The 16,418-nt window shown below is 37.8% G+C and overlaps 1 protein-coding gene across 10 annotated transcripts in view; it reads left to right on the top strand.

Annotated features, from left to right (window-relative positions):
- The first annotated feature begins 1,174 nt into the window (after positions 1 to 1,174).
- Positions 1,175 to 16,418, top strand: part of LOC118802679 (suppressor of tumorigenicity 7 protein homolog) — a 92,070-nt gene continuing 76,826 nt past the window's right edge. Inside the window, exons 1-3 of one of the 10 annotated variants that reach the window (XM_036563114.1) lie at positions 1,175 to 1,300; positions 12,456 to 12,521; positions 13,819 to 13,854. In XM_036563114.1, the coding sequence (XP_036419007.1) occupies positions 1,222 to 1,300; positions 12,456 to 12,521; positions 13,819 to 13,854 (181 nt within the window). In that variant the 5' untranslated portion in view covers positions 1,175 to 1,221. Of the gene's footprint in view, positions 1,374 to 5,093; positions 5,873 to 12,452; positions 12,522 to 13,818; positions 13,855 to 16,418 lie in introns of those variants that run through there. The other 9 variants (XR_005006767.1, XM_036563111.1, XM_036563112.1 and 6 more) reach the window with 9 other exon arrangements.

Genomic DNA, 16,418 nt, shown 5'->3' with positions numbered 1-16,418 from the left:
TTTTGGGACAACCTGTATTCCTTTTTCACCTACTTCTTGTTCAAACATATAACACTGTAGGGCCAAAAGTTTTTTACCATGGCTTTTTGAGGAGTTACCCTACCCCTACTCCAAATGGACAGCTCAAGATCTAATAGTACTCATCCTGGTTGGGTGAAGACTGAAAAATCTTTCCAAATGGCTTTTAAAGTATGGAGGACGTAACTAAATACATAATAAATACTATTGAAAGGTCTGAGGGGGTAAACAAGCTCATTATGTTCCATCAAAACATTTTGAAAACATTCTGAAGTACAGACTTACTAGCCTTAAAACTTTGGTTAGCAACATTTGGTTGGTGGATAACATGTTTTAAAAGACATTTTAAAATGGAAACTTCTTGACCTTCTTGACATCTCCCTATCATGTTAGTTGTTATCAAATAATTAGAAAAAAACATATTTTGAAAATCTTTTGAACTGAATCTCCAAGCTTACCATACAGTACCCACAATAAATAAGTAACTGGTGCCACTGCCTTCTGTCATCTTCTCCTGGTCATGTCCAGACATAATAATGCTCATCAAATTCTAATAAAAACTTTCTTAGCATACACACAACTTACATTTTCTTGTCTTTCCTTTTTTATGAGGTGCTTTCAGTATTAGCAACTGTCAATTAACTTGATGTAAGTCAAGTCTTTACTCAGACATCAACATAACCTTAGACATTAATATAACATGAGGAAAGGATTATTAAATTTATTTATTACATTGTAAATATTATTAAAATATTAAATATTATTTAAAAATATATAAATATTATTAAATTGTAAAACAGTATATGAACAGAAGGTAAATTATGTGAACCACTGCAATGCCAGCATAACATTCTTGAGGATTTCCAAAGGCCCTGCAATAAACTCTCAGGTTTTTGTTTTATGTTATGTTTAAGCACAATAATTGTAAATGTCTTCAAATAAATGAAATGAATATACTCTGTTGAATGCACATCCCAGGCTATGCACTCATACTCTATTTTTATTTGGAGAGGTACTGTACTTCCAGCATATTTTATTTTATTTTTTTTTATTTTTGATTTTTTAATCCAACCTAATTCACATTTTTTTTATTCTAGTGCTAACAAAACCTCCATGTCTTCGGGTTTTAAACAACACTCGAAATAAAATCTTGACCCAATATGATGCCACACTGCTTCAAACCCAGACGGAACTCCGGATGGAATGGCTGAAAATGAGGCTGGCTTAGTCTTGGAAACTTTAAGTCATGAATCATCGACTGCTGTGGTTACTCTTGCAAAGGGTAGTTCTTTGTTGTGTTGTTTCTAGCATACGTTCTGCGGGTGTCTTTTAGATACGCTAACAACCGATTTGAGGTAAGTTAAGCCTTTTAAGTGAAGTATGGAAACTTTACTGCTAGCTAGCTAGTTAGCTGGCTAACTAGCTCATAAACCATTCAAGCTGACTGTAGCGTTAAGTTACTTAACCTAGCTAACGCAGCAAGACTTTCCTCTAGTGTCGTCCTGTCTAGACATGTACTCATAGACAAGTATGTTGGCTGATATTCACTAAACTCGTGTTTATCGGACACGGACTACGATGCACGCAGTTTTTACATTGTTGATGTAATCTGTTGCCGTTATTAGCCACTACTGAATAACTGGCTAGCGTTAGCAAGGTCAGTGCAGTTAGCTATTCGAATGTTGCAGCTTACATAAGCGCAAATTTATATTCGAGACAAGAGTCCCTTCCAGTCTAACACGTAAATTTAAGCACGATTGGGTTTGGCTGTCAGTATCGGTGTGATTTTGCTAATCCAGTTTTGTCAGATTTTTTAACAGTGCCTTCTACACCCTTCGATGGTTTTAGACTTTTAAATATTATAAGCTGTTGCAACGGCCACTACTTTCTGCTTCATTACAAGATGTCGAAAAAAGAGATAAAAAGGTTGCACGTCTTGGTTGTTGTTATTACATTTTATTGAAGAGGCATTAGCTGTATGGAAAGTTCGCTAGCGAGCTTTAATTTGGCCCAACAGCAGTTAACTTAAGTGTACGAAAAAGTAGAGTATTTTGGGTCGGAAGCATGCTGTTAAAGGGTAAAGAATCATCATTTTTTGGCGGAACAGAAAGAAAACGTAGGTGTCCGAATAATTGAATGATACTTCCTTTCCTATCTAGGTACTTTCCTTGATTTTGTCTGATCTGGTAGTCATGTGTAGAGAGCCGGTTGCTGTGCCGTTCCGTTTGTTCCGTCACACTAACACCGGAAGTACAGGACAGCACAGCAGAACGACGGCTTATAGATAGACACATCTTTTAACCTTAGTTAAGTCTTCCTTTGTCTTTAAACAGGGAAGTCTATTGAGGTAAAGGCCTTATTTACAATATAGCCAATTAAAAAAATAATGTCAAAAAAGTAAGCATTGAATTGCACAAATAAGAAATATATGTAAATATGTAATAAACAACCAAATTGGTTAAATAATAAAAGCTTAAAAATAAATAAAATAATTAAAATATAAGCCAGTGCATCAGCTTTGGCATGATACATAGAAGTGAAATAAGAAAAAATTGAACATTTAAATTGCCCTAAGGATAAAAGTGAGGTGAGCTTTAGATTGGTCTGCATGTTATTCCAGGTTACAGGTGCACAGTAAGTAAAACTGGATTTTCTGAACTCAGTAAAAACAGCTCACATGTGCATCAAATAATTTGAGCACGTTTTGTAAGGGCCTGCGTTAAAAGACAACAACGAAGTAATGTAAGGAGGTAAAAAAAAACAGTAAGGGCCTTATAAATAAATAAAATCTAGTGTCTTTTATGCCTTACAGAGAAGAAGGTCACCCAACCTTAGCATAATGCTCACAGTGATGAGTATTGAAATTATTCCTGGTAATAAATCTTAGAGCAGAGTCATAAATAGATTCCAAGGGCCTAAGAGTCGAAGCTGAAGCATGCATGTATAAAATGTCACCATAATCCAAGACAGAAAGGAAAGTTGCCTCGGTAAGCACCCTTCTACACTGCAGAGGGAAACATGTTTTATTCCCATAAAAAAACATTTTTTTTCTTAATTTGCTCACAAGATTAGCTATAAGATAGTTAAAGGGTATTCTCTCATCAATCCATATTCCAAGATATAATAAGATATACAGAGTACACTGTGACCTTTCCATTTTTGTACCACTTTTGAAAGAAATGTTGAGCTTATCATACTCAGTATTTCTGGTTCTGGAAAATAACATGAATTTAGTCTTATCTGCATTAAGAACTAATTTATGGTTATTGAGTACAGCTCAACAGTAAATCTTTAAAGCAGTGCTGAAGGGATTTAACAGCAGAATGTACAGTATCTGCAGAAGAGTAAAAACTGTATCATAACATCAGCATTAAGATGTACATTACACCCAGTTATGGAAGAAGCAATATAGTCAATATAAATTGTAAACAGAACAGGCCCCAAAAATAAGCCTTTTGGGACACCATTAGTAATCTGCACAAATTCAGGTTTAACATCTCCCAGAATCACACACTGCTGTCTGTCCATGAGGCATTTCGATCAAATCCAGTAGTAAAAAGTTTTTTTAAGTGAATGAGGGATCCACTGTATCGAATGCATTTGAAAGATTATTCTGCTGTGTGTCTCGGCACTTGGGCCGCTGTTCTGCCGCGTGTCTTGGCACTCAGGCTGCTGTTCTACTGTGTATACCGCTGCATAAGCTACAGTTCTGCTGTGTGTACCTGTACATAAGCTGCTGTTCTGCCGTGTGTGCTGGCACATGGGCTGCTGTTTGTTGGGAATAGATCTTGTTGCTTTTCAGGTTTAAATGAGGTTTATCTGAAACCTGCTATGGATATGGTTTTAAAGAGGTTTAGGGCATTTTTATGTAATTGACACAGGTCTTCTTCTTATATATTGTCATTATAATGTTTCATACCTGGACATGTATACCTTCCACAATAATGTTGTTTGAATTTTATGGCACATTTTAATTAAATGTTCTATTGCTAAATTAAATACACACTGAGGTACCATGCTTAACTAGAGGAAGCATTAATTGTTGCAGTATTCGTTAGTCATCTAATCTCAGCAAACACTTTATTTTTCATTTCTTCACTCTCCACACAAGAAAGAAAGATAGAAAGAAATGAAGTAAAACAATGCACTAGCTAGGCTGGACAGTAAAATAATCTCCAATGTCTGTTAAGCAGAATGCATTGCCTGCAATGTCTTCACTATGGGGTCAGTGTGCAGCTCCTTCTGGGTGTGGGACATGGCCCATCCCAGTTAATTTCCAAATTGTGGAGAACTGCAGAAGCGAAAATGATGTTGCTTGGCCTCTGGTTTGCAGTCCGATGCTGAGGTCAGCAAAGTAGCTCTATAAGACGCAGAAAGCCTGTTCAGTACATTATTCTGAGGAAAAAAATCCTCCCACAAGAAATAATTATTTTTACCAAAACCACGTGTGCCATGTCCCTTTGCCAATAAAACAGCACTTAGCAATGTTCCCTCTAGGATTTTTTTTGGCAGGCCAGTCAACTGCCCCTGTGAAATGGAAGGACCTAGAAGCAACAACAGCATAGCCACAAAGCTGTAATCCAACCAAACTCACAGAGTGGGGCCGCCAAGTTCTGAAGTGCACAGTGCCTATCCTCTGTTGAATCACTCACTAAAGACTTCCAAAATGCCTCTGGAAGCAACATCAACAAAAGAACTACACGTTAGGAGCTTCACGAAATGGGTTTCCATAGCTGAGCAGCTACACACAAGCCTAAGATCAAAACTCACAATGCCAAGCGAAGGCGAAATGGTGTAAAGCATGCTGCCAGTGGACTCTGGAGCAGTGGAAACATATTCTATGGAGTGACAAAACACGCTTCTCTGTCTGGCAGTCTGATGGACGAGTCTGGGTTTGGTAAATGCCAGGAGAACGTTACCTGCCTGACTGCATTGTGCCAACTGTAAAGTTTTGTGGAGAACGGATAATGCTATGTGGTTGTTTTTTACAGTTTGGGGAAGGCCTTATTCTGTTCCAGCATGAATGTGCCCCAGTGCACAAAGTAGGGTCCAGAAAGGCATGATTGGGTGAGTTTGGTGTGAAAGAATGAACAGAACAGATGAAGAGAGTGTTTACTGCTGCATACACTTTAGTAAAGTGAATAAATTGTACTGACTCCATATATTTTGTTGATCTTAAAATAATTAAGTATTTTGGACTTATGATTAGTATAATTATGTATAAAAAGGTTTTAATTAAAGTACAGCAGCTGGATGAGAGATGGCAATATTGAATAAGATAAAAATAAAATAAAGGTATAGAAACGGTGTCAAATAAAATGCTTATGTGTGACAATGTTCATGGGTATTTTTCTTGAGTCTGGTTGTTTTACCTCTCATTTGGCTAAAACACCTGCTTGAAGGGAGGAGCTGAAACAAGTTATGGAGACATGCAGTACAAATAGAGTGGGTAAATTAATACCAGTGGTCTTTTCTGCAGACCTGATAGTGTGCTCTACTTTGTTTATGTCATGTTTGGTAACAGAGCTGCACCAGGCTGTGAGGGAGGTGGTGATGACAGACTTTGTAAAGGCTGTGTAGAACTGAATCAGCAGGTTGAACAACTTTAGCTGCTTCAGAAAGTATATCCACAGTTGGGGTTTCTTTATGATGGCATCAATGTTGATGTCCCACTTGTGGTCTCTGGTAAATGTTGTTCCTTGGAGCTTGAAGGACTCAACAGCCATCACAGTCTTGTGATGGCAAGGCAGGGGGCTTCTTCTGAAGTTCATCATCATCCCAACTGTTTTGAGATCCACCATGTTCAGCTCCAAGTTGTTGTGACTACTCAGAAGGACCAGCTGTTCAACCATCTGTAAGTAGACTCATAACTTTGTTGGATGAGACAAATCACTGTAGTGTCATCTGCAAACTTCAGGATTTTGACAGAGGTGTCTGTGTAGGTGCAGCCAATGGTGAACCGTGAGTAGGGCATTGGAGAATGCACACATACTAGGGGCACCTGTACTGATTGTTTGAGTATGTGATGAGAACATTTTAATGCCTGTGAGGAAGCTAGTGACACTGGCAGGTGGAGGCATGTATGCTGAGTTGGGAGAGTTTATTGTGAAACAGTTCCAGAAGAATTGTATCAAATGTTGCGCTGAAGTCTAAAAGCATGATTCTTGCAAATTTCCTTGGTTGAGGTGCAGTTCCATGTTTAACGTATCGTTTCACAGACCTGCTGGCCCAATATGCAAACTGCAGGGGGTCCAACAGAGTGTCTGTGATGTCCTTTAAGTGTGCTCTCAAAGGATTTTATGAGTGCAGAGGTCAGTGTGGTGGGTCTGCAGTGATTCAGCCCTGTGATGATTACGTTTTAATATGGAGCGTATGAAGCAGGAAGGTACTTCACATAGCTTCAGTGATCTGTATTAGGTTAGCTGTATTGAAGTCCCCTAAAACAGTAAATATACTACTACATACTGATTGTGCCCAAAAGTAGTAAATAGTAGCATGTGACTAACATTCCTTCAGCATGCAGAATATGACTAAAATTTATCCAGTACGCACAAACATCCTCAGATGAATATTCCAGTATACAGCTTTATACTGCATACTGTAAAGCAACATGGTCATTACAGGAGGATGCAACCATGGAAGTAACCACTTGGGTATTCTTGAACATTTTTAATACCTTCAGTGTGCCTTAGATTGATACATAAATGATGCCAAAACGAAAGAAGAAAATCCCAAAAAATATTTTTGTTTTACCTTCTATGCTCACCCCAATTTGTCTAAGAACTAAATAGCTATGTTAGCTGTTAAAGTAACCATCAAACCACACAGCTTGCTCACATGATATTAAAGTGCTTGAGTGATAACATTAATTTTATGTTGAGTTGTTTGGATGTCTGGATTTAGACTTTTATTGAATGTTAGCACTCCAGCGCTTGCTGATTTAAAATAGTATGAACTTGTGAATGAGTGAGAAGAGAGAGAGTTAATAACACTGACTGAGGTTTAGTGACAATATAGTTGGATAAAAAAGAAAGTAACACCAGATAACTGAGTAAACTAACATCTTTGTCTCTCTCTCTCTCAATTTGGAGAACTGGAAGAAATTAATTATTTTCTCTCTTTTGTTCTCTTTCTTTCACACTCATATCGTAATTATTTCACACTTAACTGTAAAGTAGGCATATGCAGTGCAGTTATTAACAAGTGACAAGTGATTTTGATTTTGAACAATCACACTGTGCATTTAATATCAAGCCCTGGGCTCAGCCCCTGATGTTGGTAGAATCTTGTCATGCCCTTGCCCTGTAGTACAGCCAACTGTACATGATTGTATATACTGATGTACTATGCGGTATACAGTACACAGTATGCTATTTTGAACAGAGCCATGCTTTGTAGTGATGGGAAGTTCAATTAATTTTCCTGAACTGGAGCAAAGTACAAAACTATGCATAGAAACACAGTTTATGCAGCAAAAGAAACAGTTCAAAATCATGGCTAGCAGTGTATTCTAATTTATTTTAGTTGTTATTATTGAAATATATTCTGTTAAAAACATAATGAGGGGTGTGTGTTATACTAACTAAAATCCTATTTAAATGTATTATTTTACAAAGCTAATATCCTGTCAGTATAAAAACACTGCTACATGAGAACAGTTGTCAAAAGTGTGGATTAACTCTCTATTGTCATTACTGAAAAGCTAATTGCTTGTGTCGCCAAAATGTAGCCACTGTGGTTTAAAAGCATTAAAGCTGCCCAGAGTAAAAGTGCATGCAGAGATGTAGGCTAGTTCTGAGTCTTGATAAAATGCAGATGACAGCAACTCAGCCCTGCTTTTTGTGTTTGTTTTTTGTTGGAAGAGGCACAAGAAGGAAATCTGACACAGCTTACATCAACAACCTTTCTGAAGCATTTTTCATTGAAACAATCATTTGGATGGAAACACCAAACAGCAATATGTATGCTGCATGTGAGGGAGCACTCTTACACATTTAATTGGCATCATAAAGCTGCTTTCAAACTGAACACTGTATGCACTGCGCCTACTCCAAGAGAGGAGAGGAAAACTTTTTCCATGTTTAGCTTTAGTTGATCCACATAAGGTTAAAGACCATAAATGTATGCCTAGGCCATTGGCAATAGAATACATTATCAGTAGCTACCAAACCGTGTGACTAATTGGACATATGGCTAGCTAATGTTAGCTTGCAACTTTATTTTAGAGCCTACCTCTTGTTGGCTAGCTTAAATGGCATACAAACCTAGAAGGCAGACATGGCCAACACATGCTTCAAGTTTTTTATGATGTGTAGCGATTCTTTGTGCTCACAGAGTGAAGTTAGGAGTTGTTCCGTGTTGGAGGAAACTGCTGAGGAGGTCTACTGCTCTCCTGTTGGCAATGCTGAGATGTGCATGTGGAGCATCAAATATTGAAAACATCTGAACTTTAGATAACCCTGTGTGTAGTTCTGGCTTAAATTACTTGTTTAGCCCAGTGCGCAGTCACCAAAAGTGCAAGCGGAATCAATTCAAGGATCTGGTCAGCAGCAGCAGCATTCCCAAGGTAGCCCAAACGTCTAAGCACAGGGGTAACAAGGACTCCTAGTGGTGGAGCCTTGTTTGGCCATGGGCAAAAACACTGGAGCAGCAGTGTCCCTGACCACTGGCAGGACATTGAACTCCATGCACACTGTACCACAATCAGGCATCCCTAGAGTGGTTTAGAATTTGTCTGTCTGACAAGGGTTAGGCAGGGACTTGTATGTGACTGGGGTTATTAGTTCTACGCTGGATCACAGGATCACTTATTAAGTTATTCTCTTTACCATAACACAAAGAGTCTGGAGCTTCGTGGTAATATCAGAGCCAAGAGCGGATGGTACTATGGGCAGCAGAGCAGGAGCGGCAGGGACTGCCAGTAGCAGAGTTGTAGCCAGGGGAGTAGCCAGGCTTCAGCTGGCCTTTCCACCTGGGAGTAGATCAGACTAGGCGGGCAGCCTTCTCAGGTCTCAGCAACAAAGCAAACAACTTGGCACAACCAGAACACAGCTGAACACTATGCAGTTGGTTTAAACAAAAATCGGAAAAGATAAGCAATTATTGTATATCAGTGAAACCAATAAAGCATTTCCAGCTGAATGTCAAATAGACCTTTTTACTGTGAGGATCCTGTATATATCGATGTTGCTTGGAATCATATTCAGAAGCAAAAAATGACACTTCCTTTAAAAAAAAATTCAAAAGTGGTATAATTTTGTGATTTTTTTTACTTTCAAAGTTGCCTTAAAATGCATCAGATGCTCCACATTTACTCCGCTGGCCAGCCTACAAGAGTCGATGTCTCTTACTGAGTAACTGACTGACTGATTCCATTGTTAAAATGTGCATGTGCAAGCTTTGCCTGAGATGAGAAGCAGGTGTTCACCAGTAAATATCAGCCTATCATACCAACACTACTAATATAAGGCTGACAAATAATGGAGGAAAGCAGGAACTCATTCATCGAAACACATTATGGGTCTCATGAAAACGTAGTGACAGGTGAATTAACAAAGCAGTGCGTAACTGTATTTGAGCTTGAGCTGCATCTGACTTCATTTGGAATTTTTCTTTATCTTGCAGTATAAGCAGCCTTATTTAGCTATTTTGACTGTTCCAGGTGAAAATAGTCACCATGCACTAGTAGCTGACCAATAAGTGCACCAGAATGTAACCTGAAATAGGGACTGAACCCTTGCTGAGTGGGTTTAGCTCATATTTTTACACTCTGAAGAGAAAATACATTTTTCTTGACTTGGAGATCTCCAGGACCAGGATTGAGTACCCCTGTAGTAGACGTTTGTGTGAGTAGAGGTCATATTAGACCCTGTCAGCACTTATTTGGATATTTTTAATAACTTTTTTTTCTCTGTGTTTTGGCTGCCTGACCATATTAAAACTAAAATTGGAAATTGCTCCCCAAAACAGAAGTTTTTGAAAATGCTGACGTCTTGCCCTTAACTTGCTCATGCGTGTTGCTGTTTTGATTCATTGAGCATGCAGAACTCTGTCTGAAATACAGTTGACAACTGGATGTTTGTGTGCTTAGTGTTTTGGTGGTGATAACATGTTTATAAGTGAAAATTTTGCTCTAGGTATTCATTAAACCATTGTGCAGAGGCATCAGACCCTTATGAAGTTATGTCACTTGATAATCATTAACCAATATCAGATTTTGAGGAAAAAAACATTAGAAATTCTTAATTCAGATGGAGTTATAATCTCAAATTCTCTGCTTGACCTGGGGCTTGTTCAATCTCAAAACATTGGGCACGGTTTCCGGGTTGAACGTAACCCGGGTTGAAACAGTGTACAACTGGCTTGTATTAAAAAAGCAGTGCACACAATGAATTCTGATAGTAATTTAAAAATGCGGCAGCTGCATCTTGTTGTACGCAACAGATGAAGATGTTAGACGTATTTTGAATTATTAAACACGTATTTAAACCCATTTCATCAGGCTCAGAAAATTCTTTGAAAAGAACTTCAGGAATGGCCCTCTCAGCTGCCATAGTTGCGTCTGCACCCGAGTATTCAGTGCACCTCCGTTTCCGTTTAAATCAACATATTGCTATGTTTTGGGGGCTCAGCGCAGCCCAGGAATGAGTGTTCCAGAGAGAGTGGTGTAGCCATGTTGACATAAACAACCACATGGAAACAAACAGTAAACTTTCTTTCGCTTTTGAAGCTTTTATCTTCAGAAATCGGACATTAAATCTGTGTGAAATATCAAAATATTCGATGGCCTGCAAATCAAAGCCTACTGTGCTTGTAACATGCCGCTGTCACTTTGATAGAATCTCTGTTTCAAGCTATATTTTGTGCAGCACATACTACACATACTCATAGTTTTCTGGAGGCGTTTGATATCACGTTTTTTGATGTGTTATCCCCTTCTACTGTGCTGGAATGCTCATAGTAGCCCATTTGGATTCGCATGTGGATGGCGAGATTTTCGGAAATGCTAAAATTATTTTGAAAATGGAGGAGATAAAAATTTTTAAAATATTCAGATACATGTGGGTGCGGGATGTTTGGCTCTGACTGGATGATTGCGAAGCTTAGTGCCTTAAAAGCCACTTCTGTCATAATGAGTTCCGTGTAATAGTACTGTTTAAACGAGGTAACTTGATTTACTTGAACAATTACTGAACATTGTCGTTACTGTTGTTGTTGTTGTTATATACAGTCTAAATACATTGTGTCCTCTATTTTACACTGTGTCCTCTATTTTACGCTGTATCGCATACACTTGCATGAGAAATTCCATGCAACTGATGGCATCCAGTAAAACTAGACTTGCGTAGTCTAGTTATTACAAGATTGCACTGGATGTACCCTGCATTTGCATGCTTATGTAGAGTGTGTTTTTGGGTCTTTGATGTCAGTTTGCTAGTTTCTCCCTTTTAATGACATTATTAACTTGAGTGCCCGTAGTGCCCCCGATGAGGTTTTTTCACAATCTATTAGGTGCTTCGCAACTTTAAAAGAGAAAAAAGGAAAAATGAAAAAACATTTGGAATCTTTATAGTAAACTTGCTTTGGAAATCACCTATGGATAACAATGAAATACCATAATGTGATGTGTTTCATTTTTTTTCTTAGTTTCATCCATACTTATGTTATTCATTGAAGACTTTCATTCTAGCAGTCTGTATTTGGCAATGCTTATTTTAATATGATGTCTAACAACAATGTTAAGATCACTTGTAAGCTAACTAATTTAGCTTTTAATAACTTCGCTGTTGAAAGAGAACTTGATATATTAACTTGATACTGATGCACTCAGATGTACCATCCTTTGCTTTAATATCACTCATTAGTTTTGGTTTAGCTTAAAGCTGCTTGTTGTAGCAACATTTGAGCTGTGTGTGTCTTCCACATAGTCTAATCCAAAACTTTTTCAACTTCAGGAATAAAATAAAGCCTGTACTACTCTCTGTGTTTAATTAAAAGTCCTTCAGTAACACTTGTCACATCTCTTAGCCTAATACTTCTGATTAATTTTCTTACCAGTGCTGTTCTCACTGCAAATTTGTTCTGAGTTTTTTCTTTGCTTGGAGAAAGTAGTGCTCAGAAACAAATGTGGTTCGTAGTGTGTCAGAGAGTAGTGTCAGTCGTTATTTTGGAAATAGTCAACTGGCTTAAAATAGTTAAGGAGTGCTTAAAAACAGGAGGGTCTGAGATGTCAAATGTACTGCTAGAAGTAAATTCCACAACTGACAAGATCCATCTTCTTCGTTTAAGCATGACGTGGATGTGCGTAATGCAGTCTTTTTAAACAGGATGCGCTGTTTTGAGAAAGCGATAATATTTAGGACCATCAAAAAAGAGAAAACAAAGACAACATTATGAGTTAAAATTTTGAAATGCATTTGTTTCTTTTTATTAAGCAGTGCTTAATTGGCTTAATTGGACGAGCCTCCGCTGCCTTGTTGGATCCATGCAAATTGAAGTTGAAGGTACAGTGCAGTCTTAAGATGATATCCCCAATTTTTGTATGTTCAGTGTGAGTAAATTTTTAATTAAGAACCTTTGAAGCTTGACTGAATTCCTGCCCTGTCATACGGTTTTTCCTATATGGTTGAAGCTTAAACTGTTTTGACAGAACTGCTTGAGGTGAAGAGGTCCCCTCCTCCGCTCTCTCTTGAAAGGCCCTGTGTAATTAACATGCCTGTGTCATGACCCTCAGACAGTTCTGAAATGGGGGAGGAGCAGGGCTTCAGCATGTAGCACGAAGACAGAAAAAGCAAGCAGGAGGTTGTGTAAAAAAGGTGTAGTAAGGTGTTAAAATAAAAGGAAATGTTCATAATTGTGTGTTTTCTTACTTGCAATAATGACATTTTGGAGTATCATCCCTAATTAGAGTATTTGTTATATAGGATAGCAGCTCCTGGTGTTTGGCAGAGTAGGACTTTTAAGGGGAGAAATGTTCTACTTATATTCCGGGATTTTTTAATTTGTGTGATATATATCAGGTGCTGTTTAAAATTACACTAAGCGGAATTTCCATTCATAAAAATAAGTGATTGGCTTCACATTATTATGTCACTCTTACTTGATGTTGCATGATTTTTTTGAGGAGGTAATTTGAGGACTGCTATAGTTTATATACATAGATATGTGATGATGTTTGAATTCCATTTGTAAGCATGTCTGTGTGATAAGTGTATGATCAAAACTGCTTTCTGATTGGTCTGTTCCCATCCCCCTTGCCCCCACCCCTAAACAGTAGTCTGTCAGTTTTTTGTAGGGTTCTGACGTCACCCAGTGTTTGTATAGCTATTGTCTCACCGGCTAGCAGCCTCAGCATGACCAATTTCAGTGTTCGCTCTCTGCTTTAACCACAGCAGATTCATCTGTTTCGTCTAACAAGAGAAGAGTGGTAGGAGTAGAGAAGGAGCGAGAAGCAAGAGAGGCGGAGAGAAAAAAAAATTATGCAGCAGCGAAGAGAAATGCTAATACTCATCTAGCCTTGGATCTGAACAAACCAGGATTGATGGTGGATGTTGAGTGTTTTTTTTTTCGTGTTTGGACATCCTGATGCTGTTGGAGTTGTGGCATGTCAGTTTAAAGCTTTAATGTTGCTGAGAACGAGAAGAAGTGCTATTTGGCTGCAGGAGTGCAGCGTCTGGCTTGCATTGTGCTGGCCGGCTACATTGTGTGCATTGATGACCCCTGCTGAGTAGCAGCCTGCTCATCATCCCCTCCCCTTTTTCTGTCTCCCCCTCCCTTTCTGTCTCTCTTTCTCTATCACAGCACCCAGCCCAGCCATGTTTGGCTCAGAATCCTCGCGTAAGTACCCATCCTCCAGCCTCCTTGCACCAGTTGGTTGTGTCTCTCTGTTCTTGTACATGCATTTAGGTCTGGTTTGTGCATTTAAGCCCTGTTTCTTCATTCTTTCTGTTTTGTGTTATTGTTATTATGTCTCCTTTTGATATGTTTCAAGGCCAGGTTCTAGAGTCAACCATTTTGTCTACATGTCCAGTATTTTTTTGTGTAGAATACATTTCTTGCATTCCGTTTTTCATTTTGTCTTTTTGTTGTTTTATTATACTCTCTTTCTGTGGGGCTATATCTTCTCCTAAAGTGTCTTTTTTTAATTTTCTGTGCTACGGTTTTGCAGTATGCCATTAGCTAGACGTGATTATATTATACAGAGCATACCTTGGTATGTGTACTGCATTAAAATTACTATCTGTATCTAGCACAGGTGGAGAGGTGGAAACACCTTGCAAGCTGTTGTTTAACCTCACAATTTCCATTCTTATTAATTTGTGTACTATATTTTTTCTCAACTATTAGGAACAAAAAAATATTTTTTTTTAGGATTCCAGAACAAATGTAAACCAGTGATGTCCAGATGTTTTTAATGGGGCCAGATGGACAAAATAAAATTACGTGACAGACCACAGAGTACCTGTAATAACAAATGAATAAATATACAAATACTAGTTAAATGCACTCTGAAAACCATTATATTGTCTTTTAATTTAGGATACTATGCTGATAGATAATTGGACAGTATCCTAATAGAATTATAAGCATGTGCTGTATGTCAGAGTGCTCTTCAAAAAGTTGTATTATTAATAAGCCAATAAAATAGTTGGATTAATAATACAATATAATATGGTAGTGCCTTGTTATGTTACTCAGTGGCAACGAGCTTGCAAAGAGCTTGTCCTTAAAAAAAGATACATTAATAAAAAATCTGAAGCCTTTTATTTACTCTTTTATTATTATAGCTTTTATCGTTGTCATGTTTGTGATTACCTGTGTGAGTGGCCATCTGTGTAGGGCATATAATATATTTTTGAACCTGACTACTGTTATGTCAAACATATTGAAAATACCAACATTATATTGATCTTTCTGAAGTGGCTCACTGCCAGAAAAAGGGTATTGTACAGGTATATTTTTGTTCATCAAGGTAAAAGCAATGCAAACATACCCTCAAAGGTACAACAGTGGTCTTAAGGTCCAACAATGTATACCTTAACTTAACCTTAAAGTTTTTTTTTTTTCCCAGAGGAAAGGTATGTATTTGTACATTTTCTTATCCTATAGTTTAATTATTATTATACAGTTGTTTAGTGAAAAGCATCCTAGGTAAGAGATGAAGTAAAGAAACATTGATTCATGCAACAACCTCATGCTATTTTGTGTTTAGTGCTAAAATGGGCAAAATTGTCACCTGGAGTTCTTCAAATAACATTAAGAATATTTTTCACAGATGTAGAATCTTGCTATCAATCACGGCCTATCAGAGTCGAATCAGATCAAGCTTGAGTTTTGTATAGGCTGTCATAGTAATGGGCGGTATGGGCGAAAATTTATGTCATGGTATAATTACTGACAATTTATGTTATAGTATAGTATATTTATTTATTTATTTTTCTAATAATGGCATTTTGGATGCTTAAGAAACCCTTTTTTTCAGATTAACAATGGCGAATTATTCTGGATGTCCCTTCAGTTTTAGTAAGAACCATATTTAACTGAAATAAACCTAAAATATTTTTATTGGGCGAAATAGTAACAGCAGAGCTCACAGTGGCCTCTCTGAGACTGGCAAAAACAGTGCTGAATGATGTTTTATGTCTGAAAGTTATTTGTCTCATATGTGGTGTCTCTTAGACCTGAGCTTTAATCGATGACTGTCAAACACTGGAATTGGAATTTAGTAAATATTATTAAAAATGACGTTCACACTATCAATTGTAGCTGAGAAGCTACGGGGCCTCTCTGCTTGTAGCCCGAGACCGTGGCATTGCCTGAAGCAGCTGGCTGAGCGAGGAGCGTTGTAGGCCGTGCACGCAGAAAGCTGGCTACTCTCCATGCTAGGCTAATGGCTAACCCCAAGAGACTGGGGTTTCCTTCCACTCTCTTTTCCCCCTATTAACTCATTACAATTTGATGTCTGTTCCTTTGACAATAAACTGGACCCGAATTTTCTGACTAGCATCATTGTTTTGTCTTCTGCATATCTCCTACAATTATAATTTTTGTGATAAAGTGGTTTTGGCCATAATCCGTGTGAATAAAATATAAGAAAGCTTTTTTCTATTTTGACAGTTACACTCTGGTGTTCAGTTAAGTGCTCAAACTCAGTCGCAATTTGATTATATTAGTTCATAAGGTACTGAACCAAATTCTGTGACTTTAACATAAATAGAGCTTGCCAAATTCTAAATTGTCTATAGAGCATATTTTTAAATATATGTTAAATGTGGGATTTAAGTATATGAGTTAAATTTTGAGGGCATTAGAGGCAATATGTCATGTGATGGAGAGGTATCTTTGTAGGAAGACAAAAGTGTTTTCCCCGTTTTGTTGTTTTCCCCGTTTTGTATTATAAT

Source organism: Colossoma macropomum, unplaced genomic scaffold (genome assembly GCF_904425465.1).
Source record: "Colossoma macropomum unplaced genomic scaffold, Colossoma_macropomum, whole genome shotgun sequence".
NCBI classification, from domain to species: domain Eukaryota; kingdom Metazoa; phylum Chordata; class Actinopteri; order Characiformes; family Serrasalmidae; genus Colossoma; species Colossoma macropomum.
The sequence above is the reverse complement of the archived record's forward strand: the minus strand, read 5'-3'. Positions and strand labels throughout refer to the sequence as shown.